We start from the raw sequence: 14,183 nt of genomic DNA, 5'->3' as shown, positions 1-14,183 counted from the left end.
CCACAAGGGTAACTGAGCTCCCGGGTCATTACGCAGCTCTGTGTGCTGAGCCCAGTTCACGGGGTACAGCTTTGCAGCACGCAATCCCAACGTGCTCCCTCTATTTCTGCCACTTTACAGGAAAGAGCAAATTTTAGTCACCAATACACCTTAAAAAGGCTCAACACACAAAAGTATGGTTACTACTGCTAATGAAACAGAAGTGTTTCTCCACATTTGGGTCTCTAAGGACAACAGAATAAAAGGATGCTGAGCCAGATCTCCAGGAGATGTGGTCCTAATCCTATTTGGCCATGTGATCCTTTATTCCCTTGTGTCTGTTTTCCACCTGTGTCCATTTTCCTCCTCTCTTCTCTTTTCAGACTAAGTTTTTTCGCTGGATTAGTCTCCACTATGGCTACAAATAGCATCTACTACAACAGGAACCAAAACTCTCTTGGGGCCACAAGCCAGCACCTGGATACAAATCCTGACTCTTCCATATTGTGGCTTCTTTTGTATTTCTCACTTCCTTAAACAAAAATAATAAATATATAATGCATAACATCACAGAAAACAAGGAGCCCTTTCCGTTCCTATCAGCCTCATCCACAGGTTTTTTGGCCCTGTGAATCCAGGATGTTGGCAGCCAGGACATTTTGCTGAGGACCTGGCTGAGGAGGGGACTGGGGTCATTTACTCCCTATTTTTAATCAACAATTCCCTTTGTGCAAATGCACTGCAAGCGACAGTGTGTGTGGTGACAAGTGTCTGTACGTTAATTACCAGCTAATTAGGATGTCTTGGAGCAGTTTGTCTCCTGCTCTCCAGTGCCCAGCATGGGGATGTTTGGAGGATGGGTGGTTCAGGTTTCCCAGCCTGTTTCCCCTTCCTGGGCACTACTGTGCTGCTCTCCTCTGCAACTGGGATGCAACGGGGAAAGGAAAATGGAAAAGGAGAACACTTCTGGGTGAGCACGAAGCAACTTGGTGACATGACCAGGCATGGGGGAAACACTGGTGAGATTGGGGACAACTGATGATTTTAGAGCTTGTGGCAAGCTGAGAAGGTTTTGACCTCCCGGCTCCCTCGCAGCCCTGGCTAATGGTTTTAAGCACTTTCCTTCATCGTGGTGGATTTGTTCCTTCTGTCACTGCAGGTGTGCAACAGGCAGCTCCCACCTGCATCCGTGTTTGCACACCATGGCCAAAAGCATCGTGGAAAAACCCTTTTCCCCCTCTCCTGAGCCTGCTGGTGGCCCTGAGGATGCAAGGACCAGGGAGGGGACAGTGACCCACCGGGATGACAGTGGCTTTTGAAAGCTGACTCACCAGGACTGCGGCTTCCTCTTCATGATGCCCTGGCGTCTCCACTGCGAGTGGGGGCTGAGGTGGTAGGTGAGCTGCCGGCAAAGCTTCTCCATGGCCCCGAGGGAGTCCCCCTCCTGCAAAGACAAGGGAGGGACGTCAGGTAAGGTGTCTGCAGCATTGCCATCACACCTGCAGGATGCTCCAACCCCAGAGTGGCTCCCCGCTAGGAGTGGGCAAGCCATAAGGGACCATGCTAAAAATTGTATAGGAAGGGGGAAAAAGAAACCCCACTGACTGCTAAGATGCTGCAAGGATGGGGCGATTCATCAAGGGCCACCCTGTTCTGCGCACCCATGGACATTGCTGCTGGAGAACGAACGCAGGGGTGCGTGGGTCCTGCCTGGTTAAGGATGATGAGGTCCCTTCTTGGCTGCTGTGTTGGGGTTCAGGGGATCCGCACGGCGGGGTTGTCTTTTTGCAACTCATGCAGCAGCAGCACCGTTATTGTTTGACTCTACGTAATAGCTTTCAACACTAAAGTTTTACAGAGACTGATTAAGTAAACCAAACAACCCATCCATTACGGTCAAAACTGCTTTACAGAACAGCAAACACTAAGAGACTTTGTGAGCTGATGGAGATCTCAGGAACAGCACTCATCAGAAACTCTCAAAACATCTATTTATTAGAGAAAAAAAAAAAGCTTCAAACAGGGATTTTGGCAGCATCTTCTCAATTCTGACGAAAATTTCCACACAAAAGGATAGTGGCTTACAAAACTTTAATTCTGAGAGTTTCTAAGGATTTGGTTCTAGAAATTTTGGTTCCTGAAAATCAAATACCAGTATCTAGACTGTTCAATCATGTTTCAGTTTCAAGATCTTTATATACTAAGATGTGATATGACATCCCACAGTGTAAACCACCCGTCTTGCCCTGCCTGGCTTGCTCTCTGAAAGGTTACAAGCAGAGATTAACCTGACCTAAAGAATAATAATGATTAAAAAAAAAAAAAAAATTCAGGATATGACAATTTGGGGCATCTGCCTGGTTTTACAAAACATCTTAGAGAAGACACAGAAATGGAAAAGGAAGCACTAAAATAAGAATCAGCCAGGGCTCTGCTCGCCCCTGCTCTTCATTCACGCTGATGGCTGAGGGTGTGTGCTGGGACAAGCTGGGCAGGGATGCTGAGGAAGATGCTGCATCTTCTCTGCCTGGACACCCAATCACTGCTGCCTTTGTGTCCTCACTTCGAGCCTGAGCGCCCTGGCAGAGCTGCGAGCTGTGCATTTTGTGCAGCCTAATTTATGCAATGTATTCTCCCACCTCACCTCCAAGTCAGCAGAGCGGGACCAGCCTTATAAAGACATTATAAATATTGAATTAACCAAAGAGCAATAGGGATTTTGACAAATCACCTCTGAGTGTGCAGGGAAACAATTACAGCAGGTTTTCTCAGGGTAAAAAAACCCACAAAACTGGGACAGAAAGGGCCTATCTGCAGATGGCTGGAGCAGAAATATCAGTGTAGGACTTGTGGTCTTTAGCTTCTCTGTTCAATCCAGTCTGGAAGATGCTAAGCCTTGACAGAAATCAGGGTAGTTTATTCTCAGACATGTCCAGGTGCCTACACAGTGACTACCATTAATCAAAAGCTGATTTAATTCAGGGGCGATGCTTACCCAGCTCCAGCTGCGCCAACCAGCAACGAAGCAACAGCACCAATGCTCACCCCCCTCCATCAGGCGATTTTGGCAGCTCAGGTGGAAACTCTGGATCCACAGATATCAACAGGACACGGCGTACAGAAAACGCCACGTCAGCACGAGCTGGAAACAGCTCGAGTCAGGAGCCGCTTCACATCTGAGCTCCCTACGTGTTTGATGGCCATACCTCCTGTTTCCCAGTTTGCGGAGGAGGAAGTATGGGTTTAAGAGCGTATTTTAACCCATACTTTTCAACACCTCATTTATCACCGTGCTTAACTTGAAACGAGGGTTTTAATCCCGCAAATTTCAATGGGATGTCAGCCTATGCTAAACCTCAGGCATGCCGAAATGTCCCCTCCCGCTGGCAACCCTGCAGCAAGAAATACCTAGTGCTCTAGGCTTGGGGATGGATGAACCCTAGGAGGCTCAGCCTGTCAAATTAGCACAGAAAAAGTAATAAAAGAGAAGATTTTATTTCATGTTTTCTACTGGAAGGTCTGGAAACATGTCGCAGCCATTCTTTAATTAAAGCCTCAAAACATTTTGGGAAGGCAATGGTATAGCTGCTCCCTCTAACTGCTCTCCATTTGCTCTCTGCCAGCAACACCTTCCTCGCTGTGTAACCACTATCCCTAATGTGAGAAGAAAACACCATGAATTTTGACACCTACCTATTTTTTTTAACCTTTGCATAATCATAGAATCATCATAGAATGGCTTAGGTTGGAAAGGACCTTAAAGATCATCTAGTTCCAACCCCCCTGAATAATATCCACAGCAAGCTGCCTGGTGCCATCAGCTCTTGTTTAATCTATTTTTTTTCAGCTGTTACCCTTGCAAAGCATTGCAACAGCCCCTGAAATAACAGTGTCCACCCTCAGCACGGCACAGGGATTTCCATCTCCGAGTCCTCAATGCACCGCACGGAAAAACTCTTGTTAAAAAGGAAACAACATGCTAAAATGCTGTGGAGTGAGCGGCCACCATGTTGCAATTCAGAGCTGCAAATTGCCTCCAATATAAACCTGAAAGAGACAATTTTATTTGTCTGCAGTGCTATCCCAACAACTAAACTGTTGGGGAAGTGAAACGATTCACAAGATGAATGTGGCAAAAAAGCTGAGAAAGTAGAAGAAACAAGTTTTTGCTGGTACAAATGTGGCAGGACCATCTTCTTTCTCTGATAAGAAACTTTTTCCCCAAGCAGCATGCTCACACTGGCCCTTGGTGTGCAGCTGCCAGACTTCCTGAGCGGTGTGTCCAGACAGCTGGTGGAAGCTCAGACCTGAACTTCACATAAAGCCAATTTCTGAGAAATTCAGCCCAAATAAATTCCCTCAACAGAACCCGGCAAATCATCTACCAAAGCCAATAAAGCACATCGAGGGCTCCAAGGAAAGATGCTAGAGCAGAGCAAAACATATTTTCATTCTTATCTCTACATCAGTGGCCACAGCCAGCTCATCCTTCACATGGTCATCTGAATCAGTCCACTCTTTCAGCCCTTTTTTCTTCATAATCAAGCTCAACTCCTAAGCCCTGCAGGTACCAGGCTACTTCTATTTTGCAGTTTTAAAATAATGATTTAGAGAACATGACTTAGGTACACAGCAACGCATGCATCTCCTTCTGGTCTCGGTACTGTGTGAGGGTATGAGCCAGCCACAAATGTATGGTCTTTTCCACACTGGTCTGTAGTGGTCTGTAGATAAATGCCCCAGTTTAGCACTGGGATAAATAAACAGCCCATTTCAGAGCCTTCATAAGACACATTATTTCGGGGTCAGGCTTCTTGCTTCTGCACATCTCATTCCCATCACTGCACTTCATCTGCCCATGGGTGAGACACAAACCTCTCTGCTTCAAGAACCCCCTTTCTTTAGGTACTTTCCTAAACCTCTGCAATTCCTCCCGAGAGCTTTGCGGGAGGCTCCAGAGCAGCCCCAGGCCTGACCCCCAGTGTATGAAAGCTACCCTGGGTTGCACAAAACACTTGTGCAGAAGAAGGGATTTAGCTGATGCAGTGCCAAAGGCAGAGCTGGACACTCATCTTATGGTCTAAACAAAGCTTTTTCACTGTTTATGATCCAAGTCTATCAGGAAATTATTGAAGCTGACGCACGCCCTGGTGGGACTGAGCCCAAGAGCTTGTTTGAAAACTGAGTCAGCTTAAAAATCAGCCCAGCCTCGCTCGTGTTGACAAAGTTTTAACCTTGCTGCCCGGTGAACGGGGAGAACACCGCATGCGGGGCTGCCAGAAGAGCCGGGGGTTAGTGCGTTACACTGGCAGGAGCAATGATGCCGAGTGCTATCCCCGTGGGCAACTGTCGGCTTCCTGACGCCGTGCCAGCACTACACCGTGATGCCGACCTTCCCTCGGATGCAGGGTAACATGCCTGCTCTCCATCCAGCATGCTCCTCTCTGCTCTGTACCATCCGCATCCTCAGGCATGATGCAAAAAAAGACACAAACCCCATCGGGTGGGCAGATGCTGCTGACGTCCTCCCTTGCCGCTTCCAGCGATTAACCACTTCCCACAAAATCAAAAGCAATGGCCAAAAGGTCTGTCTGTCCCACCTACATCAGTCTATATCACATCACTTACATTATAAATCAATATAAGGCTGAGGTTTTTGTGGTCAGAGGGCGCATGAGTGGCAAGGCAGACTTACCTCAACCTGCAGAAATTGAAACCCACAGCACTGGGTTTTGGCAAACACTATGTGCGCTTTCTGTAGAACGGACAATAATCAAGTACAAGACATATACAACGAGAGCTGCCATTTTTCACTAAGCATGTTGTATTACCAGCAGAACCAAACTGCAGCAGTAATCATTCCTGAAATAATGCATCAGGATGAACACCATGGAAGAACTGGCCTCTTCCAGCATCAGGTATTCACAGTGCACATGTGTGGGAATGTGCATTTGTTACTCTGGTTTCCAAGCTCTGGAAGGAAAACTGCAGAGCATCCCAGGGTTGAGGAGATGGGACAGACCACACAGAGAATTCAGCATTCCCAGCTGAAGATGCTGCCAGGAAAAAGCCTTTTTCGTAGAGCTGGGATATGCCCTTTCTCTTAGCACTACACTCTCAGGCCAGCTGATAAATGCTGGTAAGATGCTGGTGATGAGCCCTCAGCTGAGCTCCCTACAGATCCATCAGCTACACATCTGGAAACATTTGTGAGTTTGCAAAAGCTCTCAGTGCCATGATCTTGCACATGCCTGTACAGCTCCTACATCAACAGGGAAAGAAACCTGTGCTTGGCACACAGCAAAACTGCTTTAAGCAGCACCCAAATAGGGGGCAAAGCCTCTCTGCAAGGAGCAAGAAAGCTGTACAGCATCCTCGTTCCTTTGCATTCATCTTGGCTGCTCAGCTGGAAAGCTTTGAAACAAAACATGCCTCACAGAGCACATTTATGCAGCACCTTGGCTCTCAGCGAGACTCATAAAGCCCACAAAGAGCAAGCCTAGGTGGTGCAAGCATCGGCTCAAAAAAGCAGGTTTTGGGCAATGTCTTGGCTTCTTCTTGACTGTGTTCTCTCCAAGCTGGCAGAGACCCAGCACAGTTCCTGGCCATCAGACACGCTGCTGAGAGCCGGATGGAGGAGGGATGAGGGGAAAGCTGAGAGCAGAGGCTCTTCCCTGCAAAGGGCCCCTTTGCTTGTCATTCTCTGTCTTCGCCTGCCTCCAGCCCTCTGGAGAAGGAGAGGGCTGCTCACTGCCGGGAGGAGCCCGGCGATTCATGAGATTTTAATCCTTTAACAGACTTCAGCTGGGAGAGGGATTCATGGCACATGCCCCATCTGTGATCTGCAAACAGCCCCATCCCAATGGGATCTCGTTCAACTGGAAAATGAGGGGGAGTGGCACGAGTTGAGCCCCGTCTGTCCCCATGGCAGAGGGGGTGCCCCAGGCATGTGCTGGGGACCACCAGGCTCCTGACCCTGGCTCCAGCCCCAAAAGGAGAGTTCTGGATGAAGAGACGGAGCAACAGTGCTTGAAATGGGAATCAATTAAACCCCAGGTATGAATAAGAGCAGGTAAAGGCTAGGAGCCAGGCTCACCCCTGTTGTGTCCTGTTAAACCTGCCCTGGTTTCTGCAGGGGGACCTGTTTCATCCTCACTGATGATCTCACACCCACAGTGTAGGAGAAAAACTGTTTGGCCTCTATCAGCACCCCACGACAGATTCTGTTGGTGAGGTATCACCCAGCATCTGCACACCACCTTTAACCACAAATGAGCGATCCTTGGACGTGCTCCTTGCCACTCTGCCGGTGGAGGGAGCGGGGTAATTGGAAGCAGAGGGATGACACCATGGGAAAGCAAACATGGGATGAACAGGACCACGTTTTCGCTGGGGATAAATAATCACGGCATCACTGCCTGCCCTCCTTGCATCACCGTGTGGCAACGACTCCTGGGCGATGCAAGGAGGTAAGGTTTGTATTCACAAACTGAATTTCAAGGCTGCTCCAAAAGAAGCAGCCAGAGAGCTCGGAGAAGGACACAAAGCAAATGAAAGCCTTGTGATAAAAATGTTATTACAAATTAATTTGTTTTCATTAAGAAATGAATCACCCGCTCCTCCTCCAGCAGCAGAATCCCTGGTGGTGTGCAGAGCCCTTGGGGGGTTGCACCGGGGCCAAACATCATGTAAAATAGGTTAATGTTAATGATTAAAGAGCCCTGGTAAAGAATTCCTGCTGCAGCACAGCAGGGGATTGACCCAAATTAGAACAATTAGCCATTATCCCGGGTTGGAGGAAGCGACAGGTTTTTTTCTTGTGTTATTACACAGTCCCACATTTCTGTCACTCGCAATCAATCTCTGGGAAAAAAAAAAAAAAAAAAAAAGGTGCTGTCCTGCAAATCTTAACATGCAAGAAGTTCCATATTGGCCCTCCCAAATAATGATTTTACTTAAATTTTCTTCTTCCTCTTTCCCGTTTCTTTTAAAAACACTTTTCAAACTTGCAACATCTCTTTCCAGATGCTGCAGGATTTGCAGTTACTACTCTGATGTGCAAAAAGCTCTCTCCATGCACAAACCACTGCAGCCACAGGCCAGGAAAACTGCATTCATCCTGGGAGCACCATTCCCCACATATGAAATATTTGATGTGGAGACCCCTCAGCCAAGAAGTTTGCTTTCCATACAGTTCAGTGGATGGTGACTCTTAAAACATGACCTATTTCATACCCAGAAGATACAGAGAATGATAGATTTTCTTCCAAATCCGCCTCCTTGTTTTCTTTGTCTTGGGTGATTAGCTAGGACAATAGGATAATAATTTGGGCTATTAAGCAAAAAAAAAAACAGTTGAGAGAAAAAAAAACCCAACCTATGTTCACAATGGTAAACAGAGTTATTACACAGTTAAACAAAGGCATAAAATAGTGAGAGATGCTCTAGGAAGCCCTAAGACAGATCATCCTCCATGGCTTTGACATGCATCAGATACAAATTAGCGAGAAGCAAAGGAGACCAAATCCCCAGTGCTGATGTAGGGATCGACTTCCGAGTTTGGAAAGGATGAAAACAAAATGAAAAGGAAATGCTACCTCAGCACTGTGAAATGGCCCCGTGTGCCAAAGCTTTCACATGCCAGGAGATCCTTAACATGTGCCAAAGCTGATGGGCCACAGGGACCTCCAAACACCTACTAGGAAGGTGACAAGAGAAGGTAGAGGGACACATCTCAGGCAATTAGTAAGTGAAAGCCATATCTGCCATCCACCAGCGCAGAGCAGCTGAACCCCCACACATCCAGGTCAACGCAGAAGCCGGGAAAAAGCTTTGCCCACCCAAAACCTGCAGCTGCTCCTGAAGCTCTGAAATGGCTTTCCCTGGCCGCTGGCACCAGAACGGCATCCTGCTCCCCAGTGCTGGGGCCCCGGGGTTTAATAGAAACCGAATTTACGATGCCTTCCCTTTTGATGTAGTCACGCGGAGCTGAAGTCATCTAATGGCTTTCTGGCTTTCTTTTTTTCTTTCCTTTCTTCTTTTTTTCCCTTCCCCCCTTGCTTTCAAAGCATGGGGCTAAATTGCAGCCTATTGTTGCATGCAGACATCTGCGCTGCAGCCAGCCCCAGCCCCAGCAAGCCACCACCAGACTTTCCTTTTGAAGCACTAATGGAGTTTTCTCCAGCAAACCGTCCTCCTCCTGTGAGACCAGGAGCCGAGGAGGTAGCAAAGGCTTTAAATCAGCCATTCCCCTTTCACCAAAGGCCAAAACATGTCAACAGCCAGCCAGCAGCGAGTGCTCAGGTTGGTGTGAGATCGTCCCACTGCAGGAGGCTCATGGTTGCTCCTACCTACAACTCCATCCAGGTGTGCAGGGAAGGATCCACACCAGCACCAAACCCTTCTTGCATCATTGAGTTCCTTGGGCAAGGCATGAATGTGCACATGTGAAAATCCCCATTGTGCTGTAGGGAAGAGCTCTCCATGGAGGTGTCCTTAACATCACCAAGCATACTGCAATTCCCTCTCCATCATTTCAGACTCCTCTGGGAAGAGACTGCAGCGTGTGAGGAATGAGTGATGAGGTGGATGATGCCCAAAGGCAAGCAGAGATGGGCATGGTCAATGTAAGTGATAGATCTTGTCCACACAGAGGAAAACAAAATCCAAATAAAGTGACAATATGGCTTTAAATGGGTTCATTCGATCACCCAATATCCCCTTGTAGAAATTATTTTGAAAATAAATCAAGGCCATTTTGATTCAAATTAGAGGAGAAATGGAACAAATCTAATAAAGGCCATTTTAATAAGAATGAGATTGTTCCCAGCAGGGTTCACTGCAACTGAGCTAATCCACTTGATCTTTCCTGAATTTCCCCAGGTATGCAGCCATGGGGCCAAACACCGCCCGTGCTTCCCCCTGCTCAAGGTTAGGGCCCAGCACTCACTGGCAGCAGAGACATCGGATGACTTTTGTAAAGGGAAGGATGTGCCCCAGAATTAATTCAAGTTATGAAATGGCCAAGAAAAAAACAGCTGGTCCTGTAAGAGAATGAAGGTCTCTTATATGAGAAGAGGCATTTGGCTTCTTACAGGAAAAATGCATTTTTTTGGCATGGGAAATTTAGCTTTAGGCTTGGTGACCCCTTTCTCAGCATGGCTCCAGCAGTGAGCTCACTGCAGAGTCCTTCCCAAGCTCTGTGTATGTCCCCTCTCCATCTATCCATGGAGCTGCAGGAGGTTTGAAAAGACAAAAAAACAAAGCAGCTCCTGATTTCCCACTGTGGAAGGGCACTTGGTAGTGGAGCTGGGTCCATGGGGTGCAGGATTTGGGTCATGGACCTGAGAACAGCCAGCAAGACCCTCGCAGGGCTGTCCAGTTACCATGTACAGCCAGCTCCCTTTCTTGGAGGCTCTCTGCCAGGAGAGGAGCATTTCCACCTTGGACAAATCTCTCACTTCTGTTCTGCAATGTTGCATTTTACAACGACTACTGCGGGTCCACAGGACCTCAGGAGGCCTTACAGATGGTCAAAGCCTAGCATCAAATAAGGTACTATATCTTATTTCAAATCACTCTATGTAGTGGTATTTTCATATATAACTATCTCAAATATTAGGAAGTGGTTTGTGGGAAATTCTACTGAAAGTATGTTAAAAGATACACAGAAGTAGAAATGCATAGACATAAAAGTTGCACAGAGACAATGCAAACCCACCAAGCAGCTCCAGATGCTGTTTGGATAAGTAATGTTGTTCATACTGGAAACCCTCCTCCCTTCCTTCTGGTTTTCTAGAATATAGGCTTTACCATCAAAAATTCCCTCTTAAAGAAGGGCAGAGGTAAAAGCAGCTATCTAAAGTAGCATAAATAAAAGGCAAAGAAAAAGATGGCTTTTTTTTTTTGAGAAGGAGAAGGACCAGTCTTCCATCAAGCCTATCAGAAAGTAAAACTTCCCATCCAGCAGCAACCCTTTTGTACAGGAAGGAGCATTCTGAAGATCTTGCAAGAACTGAGAAGAGCAGTCACTTCTCATCAGTGTTCTTGATCAGAAAACTCATTCTATTACCTGGCAAAACCCAAACCCAGCAACAAAACCATCCAGTATAATTTCAAACCCCATGCCCAGGCCTGCAGTGATCAGGCCAGGTACACAGAAACAGGAATGACAGCCCCAGCTACTGCACAACATGCCCCCAAACTGAAAATGCTTTTGCGTAAGACTAATTGAAGGTTGTGGCCATGATTAGCTGCAAGCCCTGGGCTGAGAGCATGTAGCTTAAGCAGCACTTCTGGTCTTCACCACTGTATTAAAGCAGCCTGATACACTGGCAGGAGCAGTGGCTGAAGGTGTCCCTTAGCAGATGGCAGGTACTCTGCGCCAGGGCAGACAGCATCAGCTCTGGCAGCAAGCACAGCAAAATTAACGTTTTGTGGAGTCCTGGTCGACAGCAACATAAAACTCAATGAGGGAGAAAGTCAGCAACTGGTGCAAACCATAAGTGGCCTCAACCTGGGGACTTCTGGGCCTGCCCCCAGGGATAACCAGGCTCTCAAGCTGAGGGTAACTGCCTGACCCATTGCTCCTCACCACGCTGACTGCAGCCAGTCTCCAGAAGATCCCATTAACTCCTTGGTCCAAAAGGAGCAACTGGTTTTGATCAAGTTAACCAAACAGCCATTGAGTGTGGCACATGCATTAACTTGATGGTTCAAAAAACCCCAAACCCTCTGCTTCCAGGCAGATCAATCAATGGTGCAAGCCCTCTCCCCAACACGGCCCAAACAAAAAAGGCATGAGATCGCTCCATCTTGCCATCACATGCTGGTTGCAGAGATGGGAGTGGATGTTGACCTCCCTAAGATGACCAGCAAGGGACTGAGCACCAGGTTAATTCTTTTGCTCTCAGAAAGGATTTGCTCCTATTCAACTCCTACAACAACCAGCCAGGCTAGTCAAGCTCTGGACTGGCCTGACACCACAAAGCCACTGCCAAACCTGGGAAAGCCGTGGCTGAGGACATCTACACCGGACACACTGGGCATCCCGACACAGTGCGGAGCACTAGGACAATCACACACTACCAAGGACCCCAGCAATTAAACCCTGCCTTGAACTAGCCCAAATTAGGAGCTGGTGAAGCTACAGCAGTAGCAGAACATTGAAAGAGGAAATTTGTAGAAACAAAGAAATGGGAACCAATTTTGCAGCTCAGGCCCCGCTAGATGCAGTGCTCACCATCTGCTTTGACGAAAGGCCAAAGTGCCATACATTAGATTCAGTGTTGACACACTGAAATGAAAAGCAATGTACAATAGGGCTTATCAAGAGAGCCAGAAGTACAAGATGAATGGGATCGCAGCAACTCAGGAAGTTATTCAAAAGGATCCTGGAGTAATATTACACTTGGACTTCAGAGAAGCAATTAAAGAAGGCAATAAAATTCAAGGTGATAGATAGCCCTGAGGAGAACATGTAAGATAAAGGGAAATTGCAAAAAATAATACAAAAATCTTTTGAGCAAGCTACTGGAGGGTACCCAGCTTAGCTTCCACAGCAGAGGATAAATGAGCAGGAGTCAAAACGATGTGGGGAACGGCAAGGGATCTGCATGCTGCTTTGCACCCATAGCTGCATTGCCTAATGCCACTGACTCCATCCTCAGTTCAGATGTGCACAGTAAAACCGTGACTGTGGAGGAGGGTTTTGAGCATCACCACTCCAACACATGCTCCTGACAGACACATCCTCAGCCAAATAAATTGGACCCACTTCAGCACTATAAACGAAGTCACTAATGGGAAGGCCGTTTAGGTGCCAGTGTTCATTCCTGGAAGGGTCACTGGATCATCCTTTTAATGACAAATGCATCTGTATCCTTCTGATAGACACAGGCAGTTATCGTAAAACAAAGCAAGCAGCTAAAAATCATTCATTACCCTGGAAATATCTCAGCAAACAACAAACTCATGAGTTAATCATTACACCTGGTGTAGAACAGCAAAGACAGAAAAACACGCGAGGTGCTGCACTGACAGGACTAAAAATGGGAAGAGGGGTCAGAGGTGCCAACCTCTAACGTCTGCTGAAGTCAGTGTATTCAGTGGATGATGGCACTCGCCTTCCTCCTACACACACAGACAGGGAGGACTGATTTCAGAGCCTTAGGGGATGCAGAGTCCCTGGGCAGCTCCTCCCCAGTAGGGTTCAGCTGCTCCCCATCACTCACTGTCACTGCTCAAGAGTTTGCAGGCAAAGTTTCCCCATGTTTTGGCAAACAGGATCGTCCCTCACCTACAGACCTGATGTCTCTACTTGCCCGTGTGGCCTCAGGCTGCAGCAAGCACTGTGTCTCCAGGGGGGCTCCTCTATTTGCTTTTCAGGCTCCCAGACCCTGCCGGGAGGTGACACACACAGGATGGAGACACATACTGCAGAGTGATGGGTGCATGGAGCTTTGCACAGCGTCTGTGATGCCTGCCACCATCCTGCCCTGAGTAAACATGGCTTTTCAGCCAGACCCTGCCCATCCACGCTCTCTGCAGGAGCCAGAGTTTCTCAGGGGGCATCCCATTGGGAACTGCAGGTCGGAGCCCAACACCTGCTTTTGCTGCTAAGTACAGGAACTGCTTGCCGTTCTTTGTACCCCTCTCCCCCCAGGGTTAAACCAGAAGTAGATGATTTGGTTATTTATGTCCCAGATGTAGGACATTGCGTAGAGACTTTCCCAGCCCAACAAGTCTCCTATGGAGCCTGTGTCTCAGCTGCACCACACCAGATCCCACGGGAAGCAAACCCCAGTCCAGTCTGTTATTGCTGTTGGAGGAGAGCAGGAGTGTCCCCAGGATACCACTGCAAATATTTATGTCATTCCATAGGGGCTCTCAGCCCCTCGCCACAAGCCCTGGGAGTCTCGTGACGTGCACAAGAGCCTGGGAAGGGGTGGCAGCAACCCCTCGCATCAGTTCTCATTGCTCCCCACTGCAGGCAGGCACAGAAACCTGAATCCCAGGGCAAGGGCATAACCCTCAGAGCAACGCTCGCCTTCAGCTCATTAACCGCTGTGGGGCCCTTGTAGGCACAAGAGAACTGGGAATTCTTTTTTTTAAAGAAAAAAAGATAAGATCACAGTAACAAAGCAGCAGCTAACAGCAGTGGCTGCGCTCCAGCCAAGCTCTCCCAGCAACAGCTCTGGGATGCA

At 47.8% G+C, this 14,183-nt stretch overlaps 1 protein-coding gene across 1 annotated transcript in view; it reads right to left on the bottom strand.

Annotated features, from left to right (window-relative positions):
• The window catches only part of LRRC75A (leucine rich repeat containing 75A), a 98,723-nt gene that overhangs the window by 37,358 nt on the left and 47,182 nt on the right, over nt 1-14,183 (bottom strand). Inside the window, exon 3 of the mRNA XM_074890549.1 lies at nt 1,311-1,423. Coding sequence (XP_074746650.1) covers nt 1,311-1,423 — 113 coding nt within the window. The remainder of the gene's footprint in view (nt 1-1,310; nt 1,424-14,183) is intronic.

The sequence above is a fragment of the Strix uralensis genome, chromosome 20 (assembly GCF_047716275.1).
Source record: "Strix uralensis isolate ZFMK-TIS-50842 chromosome 20, bStrUra1, whole genome shotgun sequence".
NCBI lineage: Eukaryota > Metazoa > Chordata > Aves > Strigiformes > Strigidae > Strix > Strix uralensis.
The sequence above is the reverse complement of the archived record's forward strand: the minus strand, read 5'-3'. Positions and strand labels throughout refer to the sequence as shown.